General features: G+C 39.3%; 1 protein-coding gene across 3 annotated transcripts; it reads left to right on the forward strand.

The window, feature by feature from the left end:
- Positions 1-1074: 1074 nt before the first annotated feature.
- Positions 1075-14173, forward strand: zgc:110045 (uncharacterized protein LOC664755 homolog). 3 transcript variants are annotated; one of them, XM_068328095.1, is made up of 13 exons: positions 1081-1566; positions 4976-5077; positions 5225-5248; positions 5336-5368; positions 6070-6186; positions 6373-6504; positions 6927-7055; positions 8063-8152; positions 8718-8759; positions 9123-9198; positions 10408-10460; positions 12724-12893; positions 13210-14173. In XM_068328095.1, exons 2-13 carry the CDS (start codon positions 4982-4984, stop codon positions 13568-13570), a joined length of 1323 nt encoding a protein of 440 aa, XP_068184196.1. In that variant the 5' UTR covers positions 1081-1566; positions 4976-4981; the 3' UTR covers positions 13571-14173. The 3 variants fall into 3 exon arrangements, with proteins under 3 accessions (XP_068184198.1, XP_068184196.1, XP_068184197.1); XM_068328097.1 differs by lacking the exons at positions 9123-9198; positions 13210-14173 and having other exon boundaries at positions 1075-1566; positions 12724-12877; XM_068328096.1 differs by lacking the exons at positions 1081-1566; positions 4976-5077; positions 5225-5248; positions 5336-5368 and adding an exon at positions 5783-5886.
- The last annotated feature ends 2491 nt before the right edge of the window (positions 14174-16664 follow it).

The raw sequence follows: 16664 nt of genomic DNA on the forward strand, positions 1-16664 counted from the left end.
AAAGCTGACTTTGACTTTAACGTTGATAAACTGGCTCCTATCCTCAAAAGTACAAGAGATGCAAAAAGTTTAAAAACAGCTTTCCCACAAAATATTAATTATTGCTCATTATCTCAGACAATGATTATTTAATATCTGGTAATTAGACCCAAAGAGTTGAGTGGAAGATAAGGAGAAACAATATTTAAAGAATTGTATTCTCTGCCACATTCATCATTTAGTCAACCTAGTGCAACATTTAGTCCCATTTTCTCAATGTCATTTTATTCAATTTGAAATCTGACCCGTTTTTAGTCATTAGAACTGATCGCAGTCTCAGAAATCACCTCACGGCAATCACGTTACACACGACCACAGACGATTTAATCACTTTGACACACATTGTACATGAACAGAAAATTAACAACCCGTGCTTGGCATGAAATGCCCGATCATGTCACGGTGTTTTAAGTGATAGAATAGCCGTCACATGTCCTCTCAGATGTTTTGTCCTTGACGGCTGACAGCTTTGTTGTGGTTTTGATCCTTTATGCGGTTTGAAAACAAAAAAGCTACTTTTTTAAAATGTTCTTGTACATTTTTATGATTTTGACACCCTCATTCTTCAAGCACAATTCCTAATCTAACTGAGCCCTAACCCTGAAAACATCTTTGAAACAGTGTCAGAATACTACTTCTTCTTTCCTGTGTTCTGACAAGGACCTCCAGTCTTTTTATTCATCGAAATACACCTCAAGGTTTTATTGAAATGCTGGTGAGAAGTGAATGTATTATGGCCTGTGTAGATGTTTGATAGAGGCTCATAGCAGCCATCATTGTTCCAGTGCAACGCAGCGAATAGTAATTAAATATGCCACTTATGGTTCACTGATTAATTTCCTTCACAATTTTGAAGCTCAGCTGAATAATTTTTTTTCTATGCAGAATGGCTGCATTGTATTCAGTATGGCCTCATTTACAAGGGCAGAATGGCTTGGTGTGGGGGAGGGCAGAGGCAAACGAGTGGGGAGACACACCCCACAAGGACTTTGTGCTTAATGTCTCCAAATACCTCATAAGCTTTATTATCCTTCATCCAGTAGTTGTGTTTCCTGTCCACAGCACTTATTTCCTTCACGCAGATTTATCCTAGAGAACATCTGATGTCAGCAAAGCTGCTCTGCAGTGTCTGGTTCTCAGGGCCGGACCTCTCTGATCAGTCGGTGTCGTAGACGTAGCTACACTTTGCTCTCGGTGCTGGACGGTGTTCGGCGCCCTACCCTCAGGCACCGGTTGGTTTGTGGATCTCCGTCCTGAGGAAGGCCTGTTTAGTGGCTGTGACAGGGGGAATTAGGCAAGAGATGTGGGTTCACTTGCCCTGTGTAAGGGCTTATCTTGGGCTAAGCTGAAGGACTAATAGCATAGCCAGCCCTCGCTCCAGCTAGTCTGAGGGCACAGGGAGCCATCTGTCCACTCTGTGCATAGCTGACAACAAAAGGGGGCAAACTTTGAACAGACACCCCAAACAGAAAGGCTGATCATTAAGGAGATAACATAAAGAAGAGGAACAATCATTGTGTACATGAGGTTAGTTCTGTTACTATAACAATTATGTGTGTGGGCTGGTTTTAATGAGTGATTCTATACTGTTATTAGTTCATATGAACTGGTTGTTTTTGTGCACTCTGTTTGTGCCTGAATGTGTTTTTTATATTTGGAGAGAGTTTGGTTTAATGAGACGTTGCACACAGAGCGGCGCCTTTACTGCACGTCCCATGCTGATCGTCCGAGATAGTCAGGTTTATTATGATAAATGATTTCACCAAATGTATGGAACATTGTTTGAATTGCTGTTGTATCTTAACATCTTTTGAAATACAATCTTTTCATCACAGTTTTCAGAATTTTAAAAATGGATTTATTCTGTAATCCACTTAGCGATTGTTCTCCATTTCCTCAAAGATTAATGCTGTTTCTTTCTATTCTTTTTTTTTTAATCCTTTTTTTTTTTTTTTACTGTGAATGCAGTCCCATCATTGATCTGGGATATGGGTTCCTGCAAATGATCTATTTCATCATGTGGGTGCTGTTGTGCACTAGTGTTTTGTTAGTCAGTCTTGAGTGGGCGCTGATGTGCCGGAGGTGACAGAAATGGGTCAAAAGGGTCTTAGCATTGACTAAACAAATCCCAGCCTATAGGATTAGACGGAGATGTTGCTGTTCCTTTGATGTATCCACTGTAACTTTATAATGACACACCGAGGGAAGAAGACTTGTGTGTCTTATTGAATGTCCTTTAGCTCATTCTGGTATTATTAACACCAGAATGTGTGAACATGATCTCATTCATAGACGTGTCTCAGCTCGTAGAACACCAGGGCTTACTCGCTTATCCGCCACTTTATTATTATTGTTGACTGGAATCAGCACTCGTGTTTGGTCTTTGTTTTAGGTTTGGAATGGCATCTGAAAAGTTCTGTATTTATTGCTCTGTGTAAGACTGTAAAAAGAGGCAAGAAAGGAGGGTCACTCTTGTTATTGCTTATCTTCACACTAAAGACTAAATTCCTGGCTGTGTGAAATCAAGGTAAACCTCTCTGATAAGAAGGTTATGAATCTCAATACAATATTAAAGTGTTTCACTGGTCGCATTGCCATGGCAGGATTCATAAAACTGAAAGGAAATGGTTTAGCCCTGTGTAATAAAAAACTCTCCAACCAGTACTTCTTGATGTTAATTCACACACTATAATCAATTGTAAAAACTCTAACTGTCACATAACCCATACAGTATTCACACATAATGTACGTGTATGGCCAGTTTGAATTCATTAAAACCATGTTTAGTGGTGATATTTGATGGCAGGCAAGTTCTATTACCTTCTGATGATGCTGGGTTAAATTGTGTTCTATATCTAAGTCTTGGTGGAATATATTGTTTTTTTTGAGTGAAACTGTTGAGCTTTATGGTAAGGGTGCAAGAATAACAGCTGTAAAAGATGTACATAACAAGCATGTGCTTCATTAGGCTGTTGTGAATCCTGTTTAGTCTCACAAAGGCCAAGACAGGGATGAGTACACGCCACAGATCCCAGCACCATTCCATCATAAATAATCCAGACAGTGGCCACATGTTCACAGACCTCAGAGGGTTAATGACCAGACAGTTTCCTGTTAAAGCCTGAAGAAGCTGTCATGCAAGTGGACAGAAGCAGGATTCGTGCAAAACTGAGGGTTGAATCCAGAATCAGTAAAGTCTGTCTCCTTCCAGAGTTCAAATAGCCAACAGTCAGATTTAGACAGAAGTACAGAGACCCAAGGCCGAGACAACGTCAGGAAACCGGGACAGGCCAAGAACACAAAGTCAAAATCTAGTGCCGTTGCGTGTCGAGGCTGCGACGCGTGTGCCGAGTACGGAGGGGGCTTGTCCTCGAGGCGTGCATCGAGGCCTTCTTCATTTAGGGGCGGAGCTGAAAATGATGACATCCGGAGCCTGGCAGCCCGGCTGACACCACATGACTGACTCAGGAAGTGGGGCGGATTTTACTGCGTGTTTTGACAGTGATATACAGTAAACCTGTCAGGCTTTAGAATGTAATGTGTCTGTTAAACCGTAATCACTGGCCATGAATCAATGTTGCGAAAATAATGTTTCCGAAAAAGAAATTTCCATATATATATATATATATATATATATATATATATATATATATATATATATATATATATATATATATATATATACTGTACACACATATATATCAAATACACACATACATACACACCGTGTACTGCCATCACTAAAATATACATGTTTTGCATAGTTCTTTATTTTGTACATTTTTTTTCACAGGTTTTCTGTAAAAATCTCACACGCGTTAAACTCACGCCCGCTGATATTTTTGCGTCCAGTAGGCGTCGCACTAGAGCAAACGAAGCCTGAAGAAGTTTTGCGCTGGAGTGGAAACAGTTTGTATGAAAGGCTTCAGAGCTCCATGAAAAAAAAGGCTTCATCTGCCCATCACTATTAGACCACGTGCAAACTGCATGTAATATATATTCAGGGAAATTAGAAACAAACAGCAAGTGTATGGCAGAACGAACTGGTATCTGATTGGCTGGTAGACAAGCCTTGAAAGAGTGGCAGAGGGTGGAGGGTGTGAGCAATCCAACAGGTTCCTTAAATTATTATGATTTAACTTGTTACTCAGTCATCTCAGGGAATTTTCTGTGTAAACTGTCTTGTTGCCAAATCCTCCAACCATGAAGGCTTTGTAAACAAGGTCTGTCACGGTGCAGTAACATTTATTTCTTCCACTGCACAGACATTCCTTATTTGTTCTGCAAATGTGATTGGACACACACACACACACACACACACACACACACACACACACACACACACACACACACACACACACACACACACACACACACAAGCACACAAGCAGGTATGCACCCACGCACGTACATCACCTGATGCCCCTCGGCGTAAATGGCTTCCTTTCTTATCTTATTAAATAAGACACACCATTTTTCACCATAACTAAAGTCCAATGTGAGCGTTACACCCGGTGTTATCTCACTGGTGCACAACCACAAGACAAACAACAATGTCTACAGCTGTTTAGAAAACACCAGAAGACGAGATGAGAATTTGGTTTCTTTTGGTATTATAAAAATAGTTATTCCATCTTCTGAGCAATTTCTATTTACACTTTGTTAAGCTAATGATCATTAACATTTCAAATAAGGATGTAGTTTATGTCTATTGCAAACTTTGAAAAGAATGCACAAAGAATGCAGCTCACACCTACAAAAAAAAATCTCAAGAAATTATGTATTTCTTATTTCCTGCAGCTGCATGAGACAGTAATAATAAGAGCAGTTAGCAATAGAACATGCTTAATCAAGGTATGAAGTAATAAAATTGGAATTTATACATAAAACACGTAATAGTTTTAATGTTTGGAACCAAATTTCTTTTTCTTTTCAGTTTTGAATGCTAAGGAAACACACGATGTCCGACAGAGAAGAAATGGCTTCAGACGGGAGTATAAATATTACGCTGACGTTGAGGCTCCTCATGCACGGAAAGGTAACAATAAAATCAGATTATGCAGTGGGTTTTTGTTGTTGTTGTTGTTGGTGTGAATGTTCAAAAAGCATAATCAAATGATTACAATCAGCTCTAATTATGAAAAGCTGACTCGAGGTTCTAACCCTGTCATCATTTATTTCTTAGGAAGTCGGCAGTATAATTGGAAAGGTATTTTTAAATTGATTCATTTAATTTGGACCATCTTGTCTCTTCCCTTTATACTAACTAATCAATCATACTGTTTCATAATTTCAGAAAGGGGAAACAGTAAAGAAAATGAGGGAGGAGGTGAGTACTCGCTTTGTTGTCTTCAGTCTCAACCCTGTCTTTAGAATCTGCTCCTATTGTATATTAGGATTTTGACAAAATACACTATTTATTAACTGTTTGCATCAGACAAATAAAACAAGAATATTCAACACAAAATGCAGACTCCTGCAGTATCAAAATTGTTCAATTATTCAAGCCCTTCAACAGCAGTTTTCATGCAAGCGTAGGTTTATACAACACAGCCCTGCACCAGCCTTCACAAACGGTTTCTATCAATAGAATCCCAAACATTTTTCTGTTGATGCTTGAATTTACAAAAAAGGCTCCATGCATGAGATTCACTGCTGACCCCAAAACCAGACCATCCAGTATGTTTGAAACCAAAATCCGATATAGAACGATGGATTTCATCTTTTATTTCATTTCATTCATCAAGGACTGAGAGATGGGCCAAGATTTGTTAGGAGTGCTGGCAGAAACTGGTGTCTGGCTCTATGTCGTGTCATGTCAGCAGCAGCTCATAGCAGCTCGTCTCTGTGAGGATGAATAATTTTGAGACTGCATTGGTCTGTAAAAGAAAGCATTTTGTCTTCTTTGTTTGAACAAATAATTGTCATATTATTAGGAGCTATTTAAATGGTTTGGATTAGATGTAGCCGTTATTTATTGGACCATTTAACCTAATATATGATGGAATAATTATGGCTTTATGTTACCAGAGTGGTGCTCGTATCAACATATCAGAAGGCTCCTCTCCAGAGAGGATAGTCACCATCACAGGACCCACAGAGGGCATCTTCAGAGCTTTCTCCATGATCGCACAGAAGTTTGAAGAGGTAAAAGCACGTCGAACAAACGTCCATGTCATCAAATCGACAGAACTCCTTCAACACTTTGAGGTTTCCAGGACACTGAATGCTCCTTTTCTGCAGGATCGCACACAAATGTGATGGTTAAATTAAGTTGACGTTCATAAAATAGATGCAGAAAAACACTTTGAATCTATCCCACCCCCCCGCCAGGACATCAGCGCAGCAATGACAAACAGTAATGTGACGTGCAAGCCACCTGTGACGCTTCGCCTGGTTTTCCCAGGGAGCCAGTGTGGCTCGCTGATCGGAAAAGGAGGTTCAAAAATCAAGGAGATCAGAGAGGTAGGAGCCGCTGATGTAGTTTTTTCTTCTTCTTTTTAAATGTCATCCCAGAAAAGTTGATTTCCTTTCACCCAAACGGGGACAAAGAGTGCAATTCTTGACTATTGGACACTTCAAATAAAATCACACACAACCCTTCTTGGTTTTTCCCTGCTATTAAATGTGTGTGTTTTCCTGAAATTCTACTTATTCATGCATGTAAAGAATGTTGGAAGGTCAACACTCCTTTTGACGAACACAGTTTGCGCTCTCCACTTTTAAAAGCCCACATTGGTGTTTGGCTTGCAGCCGCTTCCTGCATGACAAAATCTGTTGGGGCTAATTTGTAGATGCTTGAAATAGCATTTGGGTTTGGGTGATAGTGTGCTATTTTCAACGATAAATAGACCTATTTGTTTCATCTGCTGTCTGGTGATGTTAAGACCACAGGCGCTCAAGTTCAGGTGGCAGGAGACATGCTGCCAGACTCCACAGAGAGGGCTGTCACCATCTCAGGCACTCCACAGGCCATCACGCAGTGTGTCAGGCACATTTGCTCTGTTATGCTGGAGGTAAGTACCATCAAACAGCAAATGATCGTCACATTCGGCAGCTCTGCTCCGCAATCATGTGTTTTATATCTGTATGGGACATTGGAAAATCTATTCAGCGTCACATTCAGGACATTTATAGTGCTGGTCACATTTTACCCTTTCAGAGATTCAGCTTTTTTTTTTTACAGGTTGTAGTGACCATCCTTTGGGAAGTGGCATTCTGACATGTATATATATAATTTCTTTTATCCGTTTTCTAAATATTTCAATGACTGTATTCAACGTTATGAGCTAAGTTGGTTTCACACACAAAGAAGTAATTGGTTGAAAAGATGTGATAATATCGTATAATTCAAAAGCCACAAACACTGCTTAAACCACTGAATACAGTAGATTGTATTTAAAAAAGAAATAAAATTCAACACAAAATGTTACTTTTAATGACTACGGCTGTGCCAAAATATTCAGCGTCCAGAGCAGCAGCTTCCATAGGATTACACATGCTGCTAAAACACTGCCAAGATAGAAGTAAGATAAGAATAAGATAAGAAAAAGAAATATTTTTATTACATCTGTGAGAAATACTTATATTTTTGGTGCTTCTGAGCTAATTTAACCGTTCTTTTGTAATCTAGTAATTTCAAACAGTTCATAAATAGTATATTTTGCTAATACACTTGATAAACTTCTAAGTGCTATGACAAAAGTTCACTCACATACTCCAGACAGATAAGAACCACTGATCCGCAAACTCTGCATATTTAAGAAAAATAATCATAAATATATAAAATTGAAACTGTCAATATGAATAGTTCAGTTTTTCTCTTTGCATAGTGAAAACTCTAAAATATTCTGTCTTTATGCGTCTGTTCAGTTTTATCATGTATCTTTAGTCTAAGATTTCCTTCTATGTTCTTAGCTGTGATGGGACAATTAAACAATTTAGCAAATAAAATAAAAAATTTATCTTATTGTAGCAGCGTATATGTCTTTTTCCTCCATTCATTGGTTTTGGCTGTCTCTAGTCTCCACCAAAAGGGGCAACTATTCCGTACCGCCCCAAGGCCATACCAGCTGGGGCCCATGCAGTGTTAGCATCACCACACTCTGCACAAGTAAGTATCCTCATTGGATTGCATGCAAAATTGTGATTGCATTGATTTTATCAATAAAAGCATTCAAATTTATTTATCTTTATCTTGTGGGATTTTAAAGTGAGGCTCATAACGGAGCATAAATTCTAGATGGACACATCAATGTAAATATACAGCAAAGAACTCTCTATATTATAATGATGAGGCAAAGTATTCAGCTTGGTTATAACCTGTCACAGTTTTTAACAGAAAGGACTTAGAGGCATCAGACTTAGGTGTCAGTGTGACACCTGAAGGGTTATGACTACAGATTATACTGGCTACTGTTGTTCTGACTGAACATGTTCAAATAGGGCAGAACAGAACATGACATTTAGATTACATCCCATCAAATCGATAAGCGTTAGAGCTTTGAAAAAAAGAAAAAGAAAAAAGAAAAACAGGAACGGGATTGATTTTTATGGATGCATTCGCTGTGCAATTTGGTTAGTTTTCACGCTCTGTGACCTTCTCTCGTGACACGCTAGAACATGTCCCTGTCCCTCACAGTCATATCACCGCAACCCTTTCTCATTTTTATTCCCAGGCTTTTGCCATTCCAGGGCAGTATACATTTTCACATCCAGATGTAAGTATGTTTGTTGGAATGACTGACGTCTACCCTATATAGACCCACCCCTCCTTCCAAACCACCACTACTACGCCCTTTGTGTACCGAATTCTCTAAAGATAAAATTTTTAAATCCCTTTATCTCCTGACATCACTAACACTAACAAACAGCAGCAGCGTGCTTTGGTTCAAACGACAGCGAAGATCAAAATGATTAGCTCTGGTAGCTGTGACTGTATTTTCAGATGACCGCTATGATCAGGAAATGAAACTCTCCTCACTGGCACCATTTGAGAAGTTTGCAGATTGGATTGCAGTTGTTAGCTCCTCTGGTATAATTCAGTTTGATTGGTTAGTTCTAACTTCCGTCCTACCCTGCAGTTGACCAAGCTTCACCAGTTGGCTATGCAGCATATCCCCCTCCCTTCCCTTGGGCAGAGCAACCCTACCTTCCCTGGTACGTACCGACAACTCATCTATCCCTCCATTGTCACTCCTCTTTGAATCACACCCACAAATACACCTAACATGGGTGTCTCCACCTCTCCTGCAGGCTTCCTTCTAATGAAGAGATGAAATGAAAATGTACGGCATTTACAACAATTTGAATCAACCATAGAAGTTTTCAGGTTGAGCCCCAGGGCTACCAATAATCAATATTTAGAGTATTTTCCACACTATAAGGCGCACTGGACTATAAGGTGCACCTTCAATGAATGAGAGATATATTGATAGATATATACTTTATTAATCCCGGAGGAAATTGCACATATCCACTGCTCGGGTACACATAATGAATAAATACTGGATAAACACCAGGAGAAAAAGAAACACTGACACCACAGGACATAGCAGGATGTATACTAAACTAAAATATAAACAGTATAAAATAGAATAAAAAGATAGAATAGAAATAGAATAAAAAAATAAAAATGGCACATTTGAAAACTTTTTTCCTATATAAAAAATAAATAAATAAAAGAAAAATAAGGCGCACTGGACTATAAGGTCCACCTTCAAAGGATAGCTAATTTTAAAACTTTTTTCATATATAAAGTGTTCTGGATTACGGTCGGTTTTTGGGAAAGTTAAGATCTTGTAGGTGCGCCTTATAGTGCGGAAAATACTCTATTTTCAGCGTGACAGCTTGAAGAAAACAGAATGAATGAAGAGTAGAGCTGTCTGAGAGGGAAAATGTGAAAAATTAGAAATATTCACAGCTGAGTATATTTTACAATTTTTCACTATTTATCATATCCCCTAAATTTAGCTGCATTTGCCCACTTTCCCTATTCAGAAACAAATCCTAACATCTCATCCCCATCCTTTGCCTCTTCAACACTTGTTCTCCAAATCTAACATTGTCTGGTCTGTCCATCCCTGACCTCAATTCCCCACACTCAAAACTAACTGAGGACAAAAAAGTTCAATATTTTGATTATATATACAGAACTGGCAGTGAACATACATACAAATCTGCACATTATATGTGTGCTGAATGCATAGAGTCTTGCCAATCTAGGAAGAGTTTTTTGCCATTTGTCATTTTTATGTTCATAATTTAGCAGCATGGAAGTGATCAACTAGACGAAGTAGGGCAACTTGTCATACCATGAAAGTGAAACCCATTAGTGCCACACTTCACATTCTTTGCTCTACTTTGCAGGATTGGATGCATCTCCCCCCACAAGTTCACAAGAGCTGGCATTACCTAATGATGTGAGTGCCACAGTGTTGATGTTATTCCAGACTCACACTATTAATCCTGCTGCTTCAGAGCCCGTCGCAGCAAGTGTTTCACTGTATTAGCTGCAAAAGGCAATTCATCCTCTGTGTAAATAATGGACAGTCTTTTTGTGATCACCATGAGATTTTCATAGCTTGGATATTACAAAACCAAGAAAAAAGGGGATCAACAATAGAAAACCATGTGTCACATCCAAGTATAGTGGAGGTTGAGGAGAAAGTGTATTTCAATGATTTAATTGACAAAAATTGTAAAAGTTTCAAGCTGTAGTGAATGGGGTTGAAGAGAAACTTCATGTTCATGAACAAGAAGAATATCGTCCAAATTCATTCATTCAATAATAAATAAATTTAACTAATCCAAAAAAATAATCAAGACATGAACGGTAAAACGCCACATTGAATGAAAATACAGGAAATATATGGTAAAAAAAAAAAAAAGCACAAAGTGGAAACTCAGTTTTTAAATTAAAATTAAAGATGCAGAAAACTGTTAATGTTAATGTTTTTTATTAATAACACCATAACTGTTTAAAAAGTAAAAAGAGAAAAAAAAATGATAAAATTAAATATTAGTTTTATCAACATGTTAGAGCCTGGTAGTCAATTAAAAAAACATTTAACAAATAAATAAAAGATGTAATACAGTTTTTTGTTTTTTTTACTTTTGCTTTTCCCTCAATAGTTTTCTTTGCCTTTAATTCCTATATTCTCCTGTGGACACTGAACCAAGCTGACAGAACCTTCACACACATTTCAGTAATATCTGTAGTAATATCTGTAGTAATATCTGTAGTAATATCTGTAGTAATATCTGCAGTAATATCTGTAGTAATATCTGTAGTAATATCTGCAGTAATATCTGCAGTAATATCTGTAGTAATATCTGTCCCTTTTCTTCTGAAGTTTTGATTGTTTTTTAATGCAAGAAAACACTCATTGTCACTTGCTTTTTCTCCAACTTTTACATCTTTTTCGGAGGTATGGTGATAATCAATCAATCAACCTTTATGTGTAAAGCGCTTAATCACATCAGCAGACGTTTCAAAGCACTTTAACAGACAGAGAAACCCAAAACGATCGGCCGTCGTGTTGCCATAGGGTCGATTCTAATAAGGCAGGTGATTCTCGCCAGTTTCTCGTGCGAGATCAAAACATAACGCCAATTTGCGGCTTCAAAATATAAGAGGAGAAATGGAAAAATTGTGGAAAAGGTTCATTTAAAGGTTGCGTCCCAGGGACGATCGTACGTCTCTGTCAAAAACGTTCATCAAAGATGCACACAAACCACAACACTGCACAAATGGTAGTTGGGGAGGGAGTTCCTGTATGTTCTGGAGTATTTCTTTCCCAGTGTGCACCACAAACCCCACTGATGGCTAGGTTCACCCACTAACACTACCACGTCCACGATATTGAACACGATGACCCCAACCCTAGATACGTATTTATTTTATTATTTATGTTATTGAGACATGGAAGACCAAACTGTCCATCACGGACACAGGAAACAGATTTAAGAGCATGGTGAACTGTCTTCTTGACTGATGCAAATCACGACTCAATGTCATCATCCACCCTTTGAGTGCTTCTGACAGGCTGATGTTAACACTGCAGAGGAATCTGCCCGTAGCCCCCGGATAAATCCACTGTTGAAAACAAATGAGCCCAACCTTGTCACTTGAGGTGCTATCTCCATTCCAATAGGTTACCCTTGATGCCTTCACCATTGCCCCAGGACTAAGCAGCCTCTAGCGTGCACATGTAGTGTGCACGATTCCCACCAGTGATGGATATTTATTGGCCATTGACCGAAACAAGAGCGTCAGCAGGGCAGAGGTCTACCGGTCTGTCAGCGTTCGTCTGTTCGTCCGTCCGTTGGTCCACCAAATATCTTCACAACCGTTCAGATAGAGAGGTGAAACAAAAAGCACATGACTCAGGCAGGAGAGGGGGTGGAAACGAAATGATGACCTTGACATTGAGAAAACTAGGTCAAGGTCAAATTTCAACTTTTGTACACTCAGGAACCGGATAAGATAGAAAAAGACGAGGGAGAAGGCCAGTGTGAGTAAGACCATAGATCAAAGCTAGCGCTTTGAAATGTGTTCAGCTGCTCGTATTTCTTCTTCTGAGGCGGTGCTATCACTGTCACCGTTTAGTTGCTTGTGCGTGGTGTTTATAGGTCTAACTCTGAATTGATGTTCACATGCTTCCACTCCCCCCCCCCCTCTAGTTTATCGGCTGCATAATTGGAAGACAAGGCAGCAAGATCAATGAAATTCGCCAGGTCTCAGGAGCACACATCAAGATTGCCAGCGCCATTGAAGGTTCGGCTATGCGCCAAGTGACAATAACAGGCTCGCCAGCCAGTATTAGCGTGGCTCAGTACCTCATCAATGCCAGGTGAGACATGACCCAAGCAGAGCTGCACTTTTCTGCCCGGTGATAAAACATCTACAGCCGTGAATTAGGCGAGCGTTACTGTAGTCAGGGAGGGGTGGGGCTTGATCTGTTCCATCTCATCACTTTGTTCTTTTGACTGTATACAAAATCCGTATCTCTTCTTTTTAACACATTACTTCTTTGATTATATCTTCTCCTCTCTCACCCCCCCTTCTCCTTTGTCCCACCCACTCTTTCCCTTTTCATTTTTCCACTGTCTCCCTCTTTAATCCCTCACCATCCAAACTCCCCCCTTTTCAATCGTCACGACCTGCAGCCTAGAGATGGCTAAATTCACCATGCAGGCCGCTTCCTCCGCGACCCCAGTTGACCTCAACATGGGCTTCTCTCAGTCCACTCCCACCGCCTCCACCGCTGCTACCTCTATGGCCGTCCTCGCGGCCACCACCCCAGCCCCCAACACCATTAACGTCCACTCTTCTTCCACCTTGCCAACCATCCAAAACCCACACTACGCCATCCCCGTTTCCAGTCTGCTCGGCATGAAAAGTCTCCCTGTCCTGGCTGTCCACCCGGCAGCGGCTAGCAGCCTAGCACAGGGTTTATCCCCTTACGCCGCAAAAATGCCAACGACCGGCGTCAAAAAATCAGAGCGGCAGAAGTTTGCTCCTTATTGATGTCTACCTTTTAATTCTAACAAATGTGATTGACTGGTAAGGAATTATACAAAATGAAATATCATCTAAAATTGGATGTAAAAATTAGGTTACACCAATGTGTGCATGTTGTGCACACATTGTAGTACTTGTTCTCTGTAAATCAGGGGCTTAGTTTAGAGAATTAAAGCACTAGTGTTAAACTTCCTTACTAATAAAAACTGTAGAGGTTCATATTAACTCATTAACATGTACATAACAACACATGTTGGTCGCTCAGGTTTATCTTAATGTCCTAGAAAAAGACATTTTACGAATGGAGTCATCCAGGACAGGTATTTTTCATGGTACTGACTTGATTTTCCCAAATTTACAAGCAGTTTGTGTTAGAAAATACAAATCCTAACCATAATACATGTTTGTTGACTGGCAGCAGGCCTGTTAAAATGTTTGTCTTATTCAATAGAAACCACTACTTTTTTTCTTTTTTTTTAACAAGGATTGATCTGAACTTGACATTTACCAGTTGACCGTTTTATTCTTGTGTTTCTAATGTGGGTCTACTCCCTGAACAATGTAGATTTGTGATATTTGCTGCTGAATTTTAAATAAATTGGACTTTTTATGAACACAGATTGCTTATCTTGTTAATGAGTATGGTGGAGAACATTTCCTACACTTTGGCTGATTGCTCTGAGGATTTATGCATTGTTTATTCTTAAGTGGCTCTGAGTTCAAACTGAAATCACAGCTGATAATTAAGATAACATTGAAGCTATTAGGTTGAAAATACTGTACCATATCTCAGGGAACAAAATATTAAAGAAAAAAATACATGTTTACATACTACGGATAAAGGAATGAGCTCATGAATTATGTCATTCAATTTTAATATAAATTTCATTTTTGTAAAAACTTATACAATTTGAATTACTTAAAATGCATCAACCTTGGGGAGTCTCAGTTTCATTATAGGTCCCTTAAAAATTTAACAGGACCATAACAATTTAACCCACTATAACAGAAAAACTTGAACATTCCTCAGGTAATTTTTACCTGGTGTTACTCATCTTTCCACCCAGTGTCTGGACAGTCCTTCAGGTAATATCTGTGTATTGCAATTGATAAAATACCCCTAAAAGCCTTACATTATTAAAAATAAAACAAGAAAAAACTTTCCTGTTACATCCAATCCAAAATAAAAAGGCTTTACCAGATGTTTACGTGTAAACACAGTTTGTGATTAAAGTCCTAATCTAAATTAGTTAGGGAAAGTGAATCCGAGTTCGTCACTGTCTCTTTATCTAGATCCACTCCAAACTTTCACGAGTTGATTTCCTGTCTTCTTCACCTCACCTAAATCCTTCTGTTAAACACAAACAACAGACGCATGTGGGCAGAGTGACCGAACAATTAAGAACAAAGCCCAGCCAGGCAGACAAACATGTCCGACTTAAAGCGAGATGAAACGTTTCTTTTTCTCCTGACGCTTCTGACAGAAACAACAAATGTGTGAATGCCTCCAGCTCAGCGTATTGATTCACAGGGATACTGAGTACTGGCAAAGATTCAAAAACAACTCTCCACAAACCAGCCCAGACTAGATGTATAGTTAGAAATAAAAAATACATATTCAATACCCTTTTGTACATTAGGTTGATTTGCAGAATATACTGTTTATCAGCTGCTTTCCATACTTCAATCTAATGAAAATGGTTTGAGGCTCAGTGCAAAAGATCTGAAGTACATTTTCACAAATAAAACACAAAATACAACTTTTAATGACTTCTGTGGTCCTTAAGGTGATTCAAACCTCTAAATATCATCCCTGAAAGGAGCAAACATTTGCAAAATTGATGATGAAACATCACACCAACCTTCATATACTTAGACTTAATACATCAGCAGTCAAGTGAAAAAAAATGTTTATTTCTGTTGAGGCCTAAATTTCCTGCTCAACACTCCAGAACGTATATTTCTGCTGATCCAAAAGTCAAAATGATGTAAATAAATAAAAGATTTGAGTTTCATTTATTTATTTTTTTACTTTCGAGCCATGACTCCACTATATGTCCCATCGGTACGTCTGCAGGAGGAAGAATGAAGCAGATACTGAAAAGCCCTAATTACATTGACCTATGAGTCCTTGTTGATGCTCTGGGGTTGCCTCACAAACCAGAACCTTTGTCCATGAGGGATTAGGAAGATTCTTCAGGAGCACCGCCACAAGCTGGTGTGTGGCTACATGTCACGTTTGAACGTGTCATTTAATGCCATTTGATTAAAAACATGTTATCTGTGCTATTAAAGTGTTAATTTGATCGTAGCAAACAACTACAAATAGAGTTTAATGAACACATTCCAGTCTCCAATGCAGTTTGGGAAACGTCTCTTGTTTTTGTAACCGTTGGCGACAGAAGGCACACAGTGCCCGTCCACATATCCTTCTCCACCCACACTCCACTGAAAATCAATTCCAAAACTTCAAATAAATATTCAGCTCATGTTGACACGGCAATTCGTATGGGATCTGAGAAAGAACAATCCAGCCTCACTTATTCACTCAAGTGTGGTCAGTAGGATGGAGCCCCCCCCCCGTCTCTGACCTACCTCTACTTCTTTTTCAGGTTAAAAGCTGCAGGTATGTACATCTTTGTTCCTTATGCTTTGTGGTGTGTCGACAGCAAGCCACATGGAGCATTTCCACAGCTGGGCTCAAAGTGTTGAAATAGAGATAATCAATAGTTAATGGTGTCCATTGACTTTTGGAGGTGGAGCAGAGAACAGTGTGTGTGTGTGTGTGTGTGTGTGTGTGTGTGTGTGTGTGTGTGTGTGTGTGTGTGTGTGTGTGTGTGTGTGTGTGTGTGTGTGTGTGTGTGTGTGTGCTAGTGTGTGTTCAGAGTGGTGATAGCTTCACAAACCTGCTTCTAAAACCAGGCTGTTAGTGTTACTGATTGGTGATTATCAGTAACTTCCTTATTTCCTCTGCCTACCTGGAGGGAACCGTGCGCCCGTCTGGTCTCACCTTTGTCTCCATTGCCAACTGCTCCCTCTAGCGGACAACTGGGTTAACATGACGTCTGAACCCGAGCCCCCCCCCCCCATTATTAATTTA

The sequence above is a fragment of the Antennarius striatus genome, chromosome 11 (genome assembly GCF_040054535.1).
Source record: "Antennarius striatus isolate MH-2024 chromosome 11, ASM4005453v1, whole genome shotgun sequence".
In the NCBI taxonomy this organism is placed as follows: domain Eukaryota; kingdom Metazoa; phylum Chordata; class Actinopteri; order Lophiiformes; family Antennariidae; genus Antennarius; species Antennarius striatus.

Coding starts and splice junctions, on each gene's coding strand:
- zgc:110045 (XM_068328095.1), top strand. CDS start 4,982: ATGCTAAGGAAACACACGATGTCCGACAGAGAAGAAATGGCTTCAGAC. Junction 5,249..5,335: donor TCGGCAGTATAATTGGAAAG/GTATTTTTAAAT, acceptor TCATAATTTCAG/AAAGGGGAAACAGTAAAGAA. Junction 8,153..8,717: donor CATCACCACACTCTGCACAA/GTAAGTATCCTC, acceptor TTTTATTCCCAG/GCTTTTGCCATTCCAGGGCA.